This window comes from Cherax quadricarinatus, chromosome 78 (genome assembly GCF_038502225.1).
Source record: "Cherax quadricarinatus isolate ZL_2023a chromosome 78, ASM3850222v1, whole genome shotgun sequence".
NCBI classification, from domain to species: Eukaryota; Metazoa; Arthropoda; class Malacostraca; order Decapoda; family Parastacidae; genus Cherax; species Cherax quadricarinatus.
This window is the reverse complement of record NC_091369.1, coordinates 6599587-6614586: the sequence shown is the minus strand read 5'-3', so window position 1 is coordinate 6614586 and position 15000 is coordinate 6599587. Positions and strand designations below refer to the sequence as shown.

The 15000-nt window shown below is 42.4% G+C and overlaps 1 protein-coding gene across 2 annotated transcripts in view; it reads left to right on the top strand.

The window, feature by feature from the left end:
- The window catches only part of LOC128701527 (ubiquitin carboxyl-terminal hydrolase 24), a gene marked incomplete at its 3' end in the record, with an annotated part of 118348 nt that extends 103543 nt beyond the window's left edge, over positions 1-14805 (top strand). For both annotated transcript variants that reach the window (XM_070101633.1, XM_070101632.1), the window contains 4 exon segments: positions 1907-2072; positions 4620-4806; positions 5273-5493; positions 14740-14805. In XM_070101633.1, the coding sequence (XP_069957734.1) occupies positions 1907-2072; positions 4620-4806; positions 5273-5493; positions 14740-14805 (640 nt within the window).
- Positions 14806-15000: the final 195 nt, after the last annotated feature.

The window sequence follows — 15000 nt, the reverse complement described above, 5'->3', positions numbered from 1 at the left end:
ATGATTGTTCTGAGCAAGTAGAAAATTCCCAAGAATGAAATATGTAAACAGTGTAGGGGTACTCCAAGAACAATAATAATTTGGGACTTTGTTCTTCTTGAACACCTGTTCTTTGAAGAAATTCACAAGCACTTGCACCAGGCCATCAATGAAGCAACAGCAATGAAGAAATATAGGAGGGTCCCACATATACAGCACCCATCTTTGGTGTTCCACATTTTTGTTGACTTAAGTTCAGCCATTGTTCCATCCACCAGTGATAATTGCCGGTGCATGGAACATAATGAACAATCGCTTAGTTTGAAGCCAACGAAAATGAAGGTGCTGTATATGCAGGGCTCTCTTGTACTTTAATTTATTTACAAGAGTGACAGTATGATCATCAGGATCATAGCTCTAGAAATCAGATGTTCTTTCAACTGAGATTTAAAAGCATAAACAGATTCCAGACTTTAGGAAATTATAGGAAAAATATAGTAGTATCACAAGCAGTGGTGCTAGTATCTTCATTTTTAATTACAAATTATTTTATTCTACAGCAATTTCATTGTTTGGGAGCATAGAGGATATTCAAAATACCTACCCCAAACTCCTTATCTTGGTGGCTTGTGCTGTCAGCATTTATACCACTGAACTTTAATCAGAACTGGTTGTTAAGAAATTGTCAGCACATCCATACATAACTCTGATAGGCAAAATAAATTTGGTGGCAGGAGAGGGTGTGGTTCAGCGAGTCAAAATCGTTGTTAATCTGTAATGCTTTTTATTATTCTGGTAAGGCACCCAGAGTGAGTTAATATTGAATGAAAAATACCTGGTAAATATTTTTTTTCTTTTACCTAAACAGCTGTCTCCTGCTAAATCAGGGTGACTCAAACAAGAAAACACATTCATTGTCATTTGTTCAGTCACTATCTCTCAGGAAGTGTGCTGACATTACATTTCAAATAACCCTTCAACTGCAACATCTCCTCTCCTTTTGAGTGCAGGCACTGCCTTTTTCCCCTCCAGGACTCAAGTCTGGCTACCCAAAATCTATTAAAATGAATTAAATAGTTTATATTTACAAAAGCATTCTGATAGTCTGTCTTACAACACTGAGATGAACTTAAGAATCCCTTCAGCCATCTCTGTCACATATTTTGCACAGGTATTGTACAAGGTCAAATCAGCCATTTTCCACATTTGTAGATAATTAAAAAAAAAAAAAGACCGCTACAATGTAAGGAACGGGAACCTTTACTATTTTTAACAAATTAAGACCCGAAAAAAAATTTGAGTTTTTCAGTTCTCAAGAACATAACCCATTTTTCCATATGTTTTTCTGTTCGATTAACACATTATTTTTCACTAACATGCCTTTTTAGGAGCATAATCATTGTGTTAATCAACGGTCATTAATATACAGTATCTGTATACTACTACTCTTTTGACTACAGTATCCTCACCCCTCCAGAGTGCAGGCACTGCCCTTCCCACTTTAGAATTCAAGTCAAGCTAACTGGTTTCCCTGAATCCCTTCACACTTAACAGCATATCCATTAAAAACTACTTGTCTTCATTCACTTTTATCTAGCATGCTCACATAAGCTCCTAGCACTCAAAACCTTCTCTACCCCTTCCTGGGATGATTCCTACACCTCCCTTCCTTCCAACTCAGATTTATACACCATCTTTGTCATTCTATTCTACTTCATTCTCTCTAAATGCCCAAACCACTTCAGCAACCCCTCCTCGGCCCTCTAAATTATATTTTTGGTACTCCCCCTCAACATCTGATTTTTACACTCCGACTTCTTTGCACAATATTCGGTCCACACATTGCTCTCAAACGTCACCTGTATAAGATATGCATTGCTCACTCTCCACCATAAGTCATCCATTTAATTAAATTTTTATTCCGCAGCAACCTGTTAGGGTCTATCTTCAAGGCAGAGTATGATCATTCTAATTGTGTTGATAATATACAAAGTATATTAAAGCACCTCCTCTCTCTACTGGCCTCTGATGTGCCTGCAGCTGTGAAAACTTCATTACAATATTTCTCCTTGTTGTACTGCTATTGTCAGCAGGTAAGCTGATGACAATTCTAGTTATTATTTCTTGTACCTTATTTTCTGTAGGTAGGGGATTAAGGATATTTTCTGTAGGTAGGGGATTAAGGATATTTTCTGTAGGTAGGGGATTAAGGATATTTTCTGTAGGTAGGGGGGTTTAGGATACATATTCGCTATTTGGAGGGACATCTGAACTGTCATATCTGTGCACCTCTGGGAAGACAATAATAGTGTGAATGATGGTGAAAAAAAAATTTCGGGTCACCCTGCCTTGGTGGGAGACTGCCAGCTTGTAAAAAAAAAAAAAAAAAAAAAAAAACTCTGGTTTATTTTTGCAACCCTTCATTTCTGGATACTCTGAGAATGTCTTTGTACTGACTTTAAACTTACATTGCTTATGTGTAATCATGAAACAAACCTGCCTGTTGAAATTGGCAGTGCAGCCTATTGGTGCTTATTTTGGAATGGGAAGAGTTTTTTTTTTTTTTTTTTTTTTTTTTTTTTTTTTTTTTTTTTAATTGTATTGACAGAGACTGGTATAAGAGAGTAGGGATACCTTTCTTAATCATCCTAATATAATCAAATCATATCAGATCATTCACTCAGGACATCCACACTCATATGAAGTCATCAAACCACAGTACGTGTGGGATTGAACTGCGGCTAGTGAGTTGTAAAACTGTAGACCGGGGTGTTAGCCACTGAGCCAGATGGCTACAGTAAGATTCATCCAACTAGGTATGTATTTATACACCATAGGAAGGTTAGCATAGGCACCACTGTGACCACAAATGCAAGTTTATACAGATGAATCTCCCACCAGTGTGGCTGTGATGAATTCTAGCTTAAGTCATCATGACTTATCCTGTGGTGTATAAATATACCTAGTTGGATGAATCTTATTGTAGCCAGCTGGCCCAGTGGCTAACGCGCTGGTCTGGAGTTTTACGACTCACTAGCTGTGAGTTCAATCCCCGCCCGTACCGTGATTTGTTTGCAATCGTGTCATTACGATTTCGTGAATCATAAAGTCATCAGTTGAAATACCTGGATACACACACATACAGGGTAATATTCTGTGAAGGAAGTCAGGGAAACTGGTTAGCCAGACTTGAGTCCTGGAGCCGGGAAGTACAATGCCTGCACTTTAAAGGAGGGGTTTAGGATATTTGCTGTTTGGAGTGACATCTGAATTGTGGAATATGCACACCTCTGCAAAGACAGTGATTATGTGTGAATGATGGTAGTAGGTTGGTCGACAGCAACCGCCCAGGGAGGTCCTACCGTCCTGCCAAGTGAGTGTAAAACGAAAGCCTGTAATTGTTTTACATGATGGTAGGATTGCTGGTGTCCATTTTTCCGTTTCATAAACATGCAAGGTTTCAGGTACGTTTTGCTACTTCTACTTACACTTAGGTCACACTACACATACATGTACAAGCATATATATACACACCCCTCTGGGTTTTCTTCTATTTTCTTACTAGTTCTTGTTCTTGTTTATTTTCTCTTACCTCCATGGGGAAGTGGAACAGAATTCTTCCTCCGTAAGCCATGCATGTTGTAGGAGGCGACTAAAATGCCGGGAGCAAGGGGCTAGTAACCTCTTCTCCTGTATATAATACTAAATGTAAAAGGAGAAACTTTCGTTTTTCCTTTTGGGCCACCCTGCCACAGTGGGATACGGCCGGTGTGTTGAAAGAAAGAAAGAAAAGATGGTGAAAGTGTTTCTTTTTTGGTCACCCTGCCTTGGTTAGAGATGGCCAGGGTGACCCAAAAAAAGAAACAAAAATCCATGCATGGCTTGTGGAAGAACAATTCTTTTCCACTTCCCCATGGAGAATGTATGTATGTATGTATGCATGTATGCATGTATGTATGCATGTATGCATGTATGCATGTATGTATGTATGTATGTGTGTGTGTGTTTGTTTGTTTGTTTTTGTTTATTGGGTCACCCTGAATCAGTGGGAGATGGCCGGTTTGTTGAAAGAAAGAACATATATGAAGATGAACTGGTTCCCAACCAGTTTGGTTGCTTACCATGTTAATGCCTTTAGGAGAAAAAATAAACCTGTGCTTACTATAGATAATGGGATTAGGCCTTATGTTGATAAAATTTATATGCACTGCGCCTGGTATTTTAAGGGTTTTAAGTAGGTTTTAGAAAACAAGATAGACTAAAGAAAGAAGCAAGTTAAGTAAACAGGAACAAAAAAAAAATTATTTTTTTAATGCTGTCTCCCACCGAGGCAGGGTGACCTGAAAAAGAAACACTTTCACCATCATTTACACTATCACTGTCTTGCCCGAGATGTGCAGATGAAATACATGTTAAAAACATTAAATAATTGAGAAAATTTTAAGCCTCCAGTTGAAGTGTAGTGTAAATAAAACCAATAACAGTGAGACTAAATTCTTATTTTTTATTGTGGACTGTTGATATCACTTAATCACTATCAAATCTGTATGATGAAATTTTAACGACCTAAACTCTTCCATTATACTTTATTGGCTGACAAAAATATATGGGTACTTATTGAATTCATTGCTTTTGTACAGGGCAGTGTCCAGTGCCAACAGATCCTTAACTTGGGTGGGTTCTCAAGTCTTGTCAGTTTTCTGGTGGGACCACCAGACTCAGATAAGCGGAGGTGGTCATCAGTACAGGCTCAAGACTTTGGTCATCTACATTCTGTTATTGCAACTTTAATTACAGCCTGTGATATGAGTCCCCACCAAACCATTGGTAATGTGTGTGATTTTTGATGGACTTGGTCAAATGTATATATCTCTGTTAAGATGCATGATTGTTATATTGTATATCCCAAGCTATTACAGAAACACTTATTTTTTTACTGTTAATTAGAACAGCTCTTTGATATTTGCTCTCTCTCACAACTGGTAAATTTATTATCATTACCTACAACAGTCTTACTTGCTGTGTATGCATTACATTTTTTTATATTGTTTTGCAAAGGTAAAATTCAGTCAGTTACATGACTAATTCTAGAGTAAGATCAGCTTTCTGTAGCAACTCCTATTTTCATAAATCCAAGGTACATATATGATTGAAATAAATATTCAACAGACTCCATGGTTTTGCATTATGTAGTATAACAGCTATTTATCAGAGAGATACATCTAAAAATTATTAGTAAAATGATTTTGCTTTTATTAAAAACTTATATGATTTTTAATCTTGTATTGAGCAGATTCAACTAGTGAAAAGACGAATTCCTTTGAACCCAAGAAGTTAGCTATGCCTCTTGAGGTGGTGCAGGTATTATATGGTGAAGGTCAGTCACATTGGCTGAAAGAGGCTGTGATGGCATACAAAGAAATACCAGGCAACATCCCTCAGCTAACTATGGCTTTGAAAGCAGTTGCAACCCAAAATGCTTCATTTACTAGTGCATTGTTAACAGCAGTTATGGTAAGCTGTCCTTATTTTGAAAATTTGCTCTTTTGTTTTTCTTATATGTGTTTGATTCTCTGTGTAATAAAACGAGAGTGTAATGCAAAGTTCCATTTTTATTTTTGGAAAAAGGAGCCAATAGCATAACATGACAACAACTTAAGAGATGGTGCAGTCACCTGACCCAATCAGCTATGCCCACCACGTTGCTGGCCATACTCTAGTTATAGTGTGCTATAAATCTATTAAGGGCATCTGACAAAAAAAAAAAAATTATTAGATATATTCAAAAGGTGATTAGTTTTAGGTGTACATGATTATATACATAGTGCCTCAGTTGTTCACATCATTGAAGTTGACAGGAAAGCCTCCAAGTCTAGATTTCTATTTTTCCACAAAAATTAGTTTTAAAAAAGCATCAAGTTAAAAGTACACATTCCTTATATAGTTATTTCAGTGAAATCTCAGCTCTGACAATGAAAAGCCAATTTTGTTGCAGAGATTTATCCTTTAAATAATAAGGCACAATACAATACCATAGGAGAGAGAGAGTTTATGATGTTTCAGAGAGAGAGAGTTTATGATGCTTCAGAGAGAGAGAGTTTATGATGACGTTTCAGTCAGACTTGGGCCATGTACAAGTCATTCTAATACGAGTGAGGGAGCCACTACGTATATATATAGGCAAGGGGGACAGGGATGGGACAACGAGAGGAAGAAAGAAGGGAGTGGTAGAGGTAATACTGGTAGTGGCAGTAGGGGAATATATGAGCCCTATGGTTTTAGCACTTCTCATAAATATTATAATAATAATACCTGATGAACTGTTAAGAGTGTGAGCAGGGTAATGTTTTGTGAAGGGATTCAGGGAAACAAGTTAGCTGGACTTGAGTCCTGGAAATGGGAAGTACAATGCCTGCACTCTAAAGGAGGGGTATGGGATATTAGCAGTTTGAGGGACCTCTCAACTGTCATATCTGAGCGCCTCTGCAGAGACAGTGATTACGTATGAGTGATGGTGAAAGTGTTGAATGATGAAAGTATTTTTCTTTCTTTTTGGGTCACCCTGCCTTGGTGGGAAACTGCCGATGTGTTAAAAAAAATATACCAAAGATACTTTCAAATTACAGTGGAACCTCGGTTTTCGTACACCCCAGTTTTCGTCAACTTTTTCTGTCAAAATTTTGTCCCAGTTTTCGTACATCACCTCGGTTTTCGTAGAGTTGAAAATGGTCCATACCAAACATGTCAGCCTGCCTGCCCGTGTCACTCGGCCACTCGAGCGCCGAGAGACCTGGTCTGCCTTTGTTGTTGAGTGAGCATTAACCCATGCATTCATCCGAAACATTTCATAATAATCCATTGTTTTTTGTGCTTGTTTATTGAGTGCTACTGCTAAATAAGCCACCATGGGGCCAAAGAAAGTTCCGATAAAGAAGGCGAGAAAAACGCCTCATAGATAAGGCTTGGCAGGAAGTGACTTCCAGGATGATGAACTCTGCTTGGAGAAAATTGTGGCCAGATTGTGTCCAAGAGATAGATTTTGAAGGGTTTGAGGCTGACCCTGATGACCCTATGCCTGTTGTGGAATCTATTGTGTCTTTGGGGAAGTTCATGAAGTTGGATGTGAGTGGCCAGGATGTGGAAGAGTTGGACGACCACAGGGAAGAGCTGACCACTGAAGAGCTGCAACACCTTCAGCTGGAACAGCAACAGACTGCAGCTAAGGAAATTGCTTCAGAGGAGGAAGAACAGAGAGGGGAAAATGTGCCTTCTTCAGTAATTAAGGACATGTGTGCAAAGTGGAGTGAGTTGCAAAGTTCTGTGGAGAAATATCACCCTAACAAAGCTGTTGCAAGCCGTGTCTGCAACATGTTCAGTGACAATGTCTTGTCCCATTTTAGGCAAATCTTAGAGACGCCAGAAACAGATCTCTCTGGACAGATTTCTTGTGTGACGGATACAGTGATTCTTAAGCTGGTCCTACAGCCAATAAAAGAGAGAGAAGGGAAGTAACCCCAGATAGGGCCTTGATACCTGAAGCCCTTATGGAATGGGATTCCCCTTCCAGACAATAACCTTTCCTCCCTTTCCCCTCCTCGCCATCTTCCATTCACCAACAAGTCTTCAGTAAAGGTAAAAGTGATGTTAAATGTTCATTTATCCATTTCATTAGTCATTTATATTTATTTCTCATTGTTTTCTGTATGTAATTATTATTATAATCAAAAAGAAGCGCTAAGCCACAAGGGCTATACAGCGCTGCAGGGTAGGGAAGGAAGCAAGGGAATTGGATGGCAGAAGGGAGGGGGGATGATCAGCAGGTTACAGCAAACAGCGGGGCAGGGGATAGTACGGGGGTAGAGGGTAGCAAGAGATACAAGTAGAAAGGGCTGAAAGTATCAAAATTTGTGGAGTAAGTCAGTCGTTGTCAAAAAGTCAATGAGAGAGTCCGGATGAAAGGTGGGTCCATCAGCGAGAAGGGAAGGTAAAGAGAGAGCAGCGGGGCGAAGACGACGACAGAGGTAAATTCTGCGTGCTCGTTGATAAAGTGGGCAGTCCAACAGAATGTGGCTGACTGATAATGGAGCTTGGCAATTCTCACAGAGAGGAGCAAGACGCCTCTCCATGAGATATCCATGAGTAAGACGAGTATGGCCAATGCGAAGACGGGAGAGAGTAGTCTCCCAACCTCGACACTGGTGATAAGAAGACGGCCAGTAACCTATACTCGGTTTAATAGACTGAAGTTTGTTGCCGAGCATAGTAGACCAACGTTGTTGCCAACGGGTGTGAAGGTGGGAAGATATTACAGCAAAATAGTCCGTACATGGAATACCTCTATAAGAAACTGGTAGGTCATGTACTGCTGACCGCGCAGCAGTGTCTGCCTGTTCATTGCCCTGTACGTCAACATGACCAGGGACCCAACAAAAAACAATATCTTTATGCTTAGTAAAGATGCGGCGTAGCCAAAGTTGGATACGGAGGACTAAGGGGTGAGGTGTATCAAATTTTTGTATAGCCTGTAAAGCACTAAGGGAGTCTGAGACAACCACAAATGATGACACAGGCATAGATGCAATACGGATAAGTGCTGTAAGGATGGCATATAATTCAGCAGTAAAAATACTAGCTGAAGATAGTAAATGCCCTTGTACGACGCTGTCCGGAAACACTGCTGCGAATCCTACGCCGTCAGAAGACTTAGAGCCATCTGTGTACACAGCAATGGCATGAGAATGAGAGTGAAAGTGGTCAAGAAAAAGAGAGCGGGAAGCGACCGTAGACAGTTGGGCTTTCGAGCAAGGGAGGGAGAAAGAACAGACTCGAACAGCTGGAACTTCCCAGGGGGGTAGGGAAAAGTGTGATGCTACATGTACATAGAAAGGTGGTAGTTGAAGAGAAGACAAGAGCGAATGAAGGCGAAGAGAGAAGGGACGGAGTAAGCAGGGGCGGCGAACAAATAAAGAATGTCTACTAATATCAGTGACCATTCTATAAATGGAAGGATTGCGGAGATCATGAGAGCGTACATAGTAGCGCAGGCAATGGGCATCACGGCGATCGGATAAGGATGGAACGTTCGCTTCTGCATAGAGGCTTTCGACAGGGGAAGAGCGAAAAGCACCAAGGCATAAACGTAATCCTTGGTGATGAATGGGGTTAAGGCTAGAGAGAGTAGCAGGAGATGCCGCTGAATAGATCTGGTCACCATAATCAAGTTTCGATAAAATAAGGGTGGAATGTAGGTGAAGGAGGGTTCGACGATCAGCTCCCCACGAAAGATGAGCAAGGGTTTTAAGAAGGTTCAGCCGGCTGTGACAAGTTGCCTTCAGAGAGGTAATGTGAGGTTTCCAGGATAACCTACGATCAAAGAGGAGGCCCAGAAACTTGACTGTATCACGTTCAGGGATACGTGAGCCATAGAGGTACAAAGGATGATCAGAGATGACAGAGCGTCTAGTGAAAGTGATTTGGTGGGTTTTAGTGCTGGAAAATTTAAACCCATGTGTGGTGGCCCAATTGGAAACACGGTCGACTGCATGCTGGAGAGAAACTGTAAGGAGGTGACAGTCAGCGCCTGCACAGGCAATAGCGAAGTCATCAACATAGAGTGATGACCAAATATTTGATGGAAGACTAGAGGCCAAATCATTAATAGCAAGGAGAAAAAGTGTTGTGCTCAGAACACATCCCTGGGGGACACCTTCAGCTTGGATAAAGTCCGGGGAGAGCACATTATTAACCCGAACACGGAAATGCCTGTCAGTTAAAAAGTTCTTAAGGAAGGATGGTAGATTGCCTCGAAGGCCTAAGGAGTGGGCTTGGGCTAAAATATTATACCTCCAAGTTGTGTCATATGCCTTCTCAAGATCAAAAAATATGGCAATAACTGAGTGGTTATTCGCAAAGGCATTATGAACATACGTATCCAAGCGCAGTAAGGGGTCTATGGTAGAACGTCCCTTACGAAAGCCATATTGACGAGTGGAGAGACTGTTGTGTGTCTCTAAATACCACACTAAACGTCTATTTACTAGACGTTCCATTACTTTGCAAACTGCACTGGTAAGAGCAATGGGACGATAGTGGGAGGTTTCATGTCCCGTAGTGCCTGGTTTGCGGAAAGGGAGAACAATGGCGGATTTCCACAGCTGTGGAAGAACTCCTTGTGACCAAATAAGATTGTAAAGGCGTAATAGGACTGCAAGGGCTGACTGATGTAAATGTTGTAGCATACGAATATGAATGTCGTCGGGCCCAGCTGCCGATGATCGACAAGCTGAGAGTGTTGCCTCCAGTTCTTGAAGTGTAAAAGGCACATTATACTGTTCTTCTCTGAGAGAAGAAAAGTCCAAGGGTGCTAACTCTCTGGCAGACTTTGAGGAAAGAAATGAGGGGCATAGATGGAGTCCCTGAGAAATACGGACCAGATGATTGCCAATTTCATTGGCAACATCTAGTGGGTTTGCTATATCAACACCGGCAACCCGCAGAACAGGAGCCGGGTCAGGAGAATATTTACCACTCAGTTTTCGTACTTTTTTCCAGACTGCACTCATAGAGGAAGCAGAGGTGATGGTGGAGACATAATCTCGCCAGCAAGTGCGTTTAGCGTCACGGATGACACGGCGAGCGATCGCACGCTTCTGTTTAAAATCAAGGAGTCGCTCTGTGGTTCTATTGTACCGGTACCTGCCCCATGCAGCGCGTTTCAAACGTACTGCACGAGCACAAGCAGGAGACCACCAGGGCACGCATTTCTGAGAATGCCTGCTCGAAGTTTGGGGTATAGAATGAGAAGCTGCGGTGAAAACGGAGGATGAGAAGAGGTGTAAAAGCTCATCGATGGAGGACGAAGAAGGAACCTCTTTAAAAACAGTCAGGTGTGAGTAAAGGTTCCAATTTGCCCGATTAAATTGCCAGCGTGGGGTGCGAAGAGGTGGCGAATATGAAGGGGAAGTAAGAATGATTGGGAAATGATCACTGTCATGTAAGTCCGGGAGAACAGACCAAGTAAAGTCTAATGCGGCGGAGGAAGAGCAAACTGAGAGATCGATGCAAGAGAGAGTATGAGTCCGAGGATCAAAATGGGTGTGAGTACCTGTATTTAAAACATGGAGGGGGTGGGTGGCAAGAAAAGCCTCTAACTGAATTCCACGGGAATCACAGTGAGACCCTCCCCAGAGGAAATGGTGGGCATTAAAATCACCAAGTAACAGAATTGGTGGCGGTAATGACGAAACAAGGAAGGCAAAATCCGGAATAGATAATGCCCGAGAAGGAGAGAGATATAAAGAACAGAGCGTATACCACCTATGTAAGTGGATACGGGCTGCTGTGTAATGCAGCGAAGTATGAACAAATAGCTGATGGTACGGAATATCAGTGCGGAGAAGAAGGGCACTTTCATTAAAGGTCCCATCAGGAAAAGGATCTGAAGAATACAATAAATTATAGCCTGAGATGTGAGAAATAACAGCAGAGTGTAATTTTGGTTCCTGTAAGCAAACACCAACAGGGGCAAACTGGGAGAGTAACATCTGAAGCTCACCCCGATTACCCCTGAGGCCACGTATATTCCACTGTAAAAAGGCCATGAATGGCAATGATAAAGATACTTGAAATCCGCAGGTAAGGGTTCCTACGGACTAGGAGGGTTAGAAAAGTCCACATGCGGAGGCAGTGGAAAATGTTCAAGCAGCGAAGGAACGGTGCGCTGTGAAGAAAGGAGTTGCGCAGATGGAGCAGAGGAGAGAGAAAGAGCGGAAGGTGGATCAGTGTCCATTGATGGTTTGGTCTCTGCAATATATTCAGAGATTGCTTCAAGTGTTTCAGAATTCAGAGATGTCGTATGGGAGACAATATTGGGAATGGTAGGGGGAGGATGAGTAAAGATTGGAACTGTATTGGACTGTACCAAGGTAGGGGGGGGCGAAAGGGTGGAGGGAACTGGAGAAGCGTGGCAGGGGACAGAAGAGACAGGAACCTGGGAGGTGGCAGAAGAGGAAGAAACTTGGGAGGGAACAGGGGAGGAAGGTACATTACGAGGAGGAGGGTGAACCTCTGCACTTGTAACTGAGCCAGTGAGAGGGGAAGAACTAGGGACAGAGACAGGGAGGGTAAAATGAGGAGGTGGAAGATGGGTAGGAGGTGTTACCGGACCTTTTTTTGACTTTTGAGAAGTAGAGGGACGATTGGGAAGAGGTGTCGTACGAGGTCTCGTCGATACTGAGGCTTGTAAGAGAGAACTCGAAGAAGCGAGATTAGACTGAGGCGTTGAAGTAGGGACGTCTGAGCCGAGGACAGCAAAAGGATTAGATACAGGAGTGATTATGGGAGAGGTAACCACAGAGGTGGGTGTAGAAGATGGGATACCAGAAGTGGGGGGACGTTTTGAAACACGGGAATAAGAAACACGTGGGAGTCTCCCTTGGAGGCGGAGATGAGAAACTGCCATGGCATAAGGGAGACCTTCTGTCTCTTTGAGGTAACGGATTTCCCGCTCGTTTAAATAGACCTGACAACGGCGAGAGTACGAAGGGTGAGCCTCATGACAGTTAAGGCAAGAGGGAGATCGATTGCAAGACGTATTAGAATGGTCATCGGCACCACAGACTGGGCATTCGGCGATAGATCTGCAATATTTCGCTGGATGGCCAAATCGCCAGCAATTTCTACACTGTTGTGGTGTAGGGATCACCTTTCGAACTTGTAACCGATGTCCTGCTATATAAACTGAGGATGGGAGTTCTCGGCTGTCAAAAGTTAAACGAGCCACATTGCTAGGGTATCGTCTCCGCCCACGGGCAGGAAGAACGTAAGTGTCTACCTTGAGGATTGGGAGATCTTGGAGTTCCAGCTGTTCTAGAATGTCGGTGCCGCATGTCTGGAAATTTTGTTGAACTATGGTATGGGGCAGAATAACGGTACCACTACAAGAATTGAGGGAATGATGTTTTTCAAGGGTGACAGGAACAGTATCTATATGGGAAAGACGAGAGAGCTCACGAGCCTGGGTAGCATTCTGTACGGTAATGATGCGCGTACCGCTCTTAAGAGCATGAAAAGAAATATCTTTACCAACATGGCGTAGGAGTGCCTTGCCAATACTATGGTCAGAAAGATAGGCAGTAGAGGAAGTTGGTCGCAAAGTGAAGAATTTAGTCCACTGTTCAGTCTGAAACTGAGCGTGGAAAGGTAGTGAAGGACGTGTCGATCTTTTCTGAGAAGAACGAGAAGGTGAAGGTGGAGAAGTATCATCAGCAGGTAATTGTCGTTGACGTTTAGGCGTGGGACCAGAGTTGGTCCGACGTGGAACGGGTCGGCGATTTGAAAATTGCCGCACCGTAGAGGGAGAGGCCGGAAGCATAGTCAGAGGAGAGCGAAGGTCTGATAAATCGAAGGAGTCAGTCGAGGCCTCAGTACCTGAAGCAGGTGAGGAAACAGCACCGGCAATAGGTACAGAGGCATGAGGAATGTCTGAAGAGTGGTCCAAAGACGAGGCGGGGTCAGAACGGGGTGCGGTATCAAGAAGGGGCCCGGGGGTAAAAGGTTCATGGACTAGGGCTGCCATGGTTAGGTTACTTCTTTCTTTTTGTTTTTAAGAAAAAAAAAGAAAGAAAAGAAAATAAAAATAAAAAAAAGAAAAAAAAAGGGGGGACCGGGGAGGGATAGTTCCTAGGAGGAATGAAAGGGCCAGAAATCTCCCTCCGCGCCCAAGAGGACTCGACACCGCTAGTAGCGCAGATGCAGCATGGAACCCGTGCCATACCCTACCCTTCATGCCAGTAAACCAGCAATCTGGGATAGCAACCTCACATCTGCCGAGCTACCTCGGTGGACAAAAGAGAGGGCGGCCGGATATCCGCCACAAAGCATACCTCCTTCAGCCACCACCCCCGGAATCCGAAAGGTGGCTTCCAGAGATACACCCGTCGCCCAAAAGACACCCAAAGCTACTCTGGGATACCGGAGAGGGATCGGGACATCCCTAGGCAATCCAGATTCCACGGCAAACTACGCCACCGCCAAGAAACCTCAACGGAATGGGATCGACCCCGGTGTCCTTTCCTCTACCTAGGAACTAGCGTGCCTGTGGGAGAAATCCCAAAGGACAAAAAGAGGAAGGGCAAAAGGGAGGAGTGGGGAGGAGGAGGAGGAAAGGAAAAAGGGGAGGATGGGGAGGATGGGATAGGGGAGGGGAGATTGGGGGGTAATTAGGTTCGGTCTGAGGAAGAAGACCGATAGGTCTAATTCCTCAGACCAAGAGCCTCTTCACCACGCCAAGGAGCCCCCCTTGAAGAGGTTTCTGTATGTAAAACTATAGTTATTCTCTATAAAATGTATTTTTGTTAATATTTTTGGGTGTCTAGAACAGATTAATTGGATTTACATTATTTCTTATGGAAAATATTAATTCAGTTTTTGTACAGTTCAGTTTTCGTCAGACTTTCTGGAACGAATTAATCACAAAAACCAAGGTTCCACTGTATATATATTATTATTAGTCTTGCACAATTTTTAACTCAAAAAATAAAACCTTATCTTTACAGCTTTACAAAAAGATGCCAAATATGGGCTTAGCAAAACTGTTTTACAGTATTTTCTCCAGATTTTATGCCCATTTTAATTTTTCATTTGAAATTGAGCAGTTTCATTGCACAGCAGTGTTTTAGTTTCCTGTTTTGATGATATAGTTTTATGTGCTGCATTTAAAAAATGTATTATGTATTTATATTTGATTTTTTTTCATTTCAGACTGAATATGCAAAGCCACCATCAAATATACTGAAAGAGTTATCTCAGCTTATAATTGAGATGTTGGTAAGGCTTTTTAAATTAATATATCTGATTTGTTTTTTTTAACTTAGTACCCATCTCCTGCCACAGCAGAGTGACTAAAACAAGAAAACACTCACCATCATTCATTCAGTCTGTGTTTCGAGAAGTGTGCTGACATCAGAGTCAGATTACGCTCCGAGTGCAGCATCCCCACCCTTCCGAGTGCAGGCATTGCCC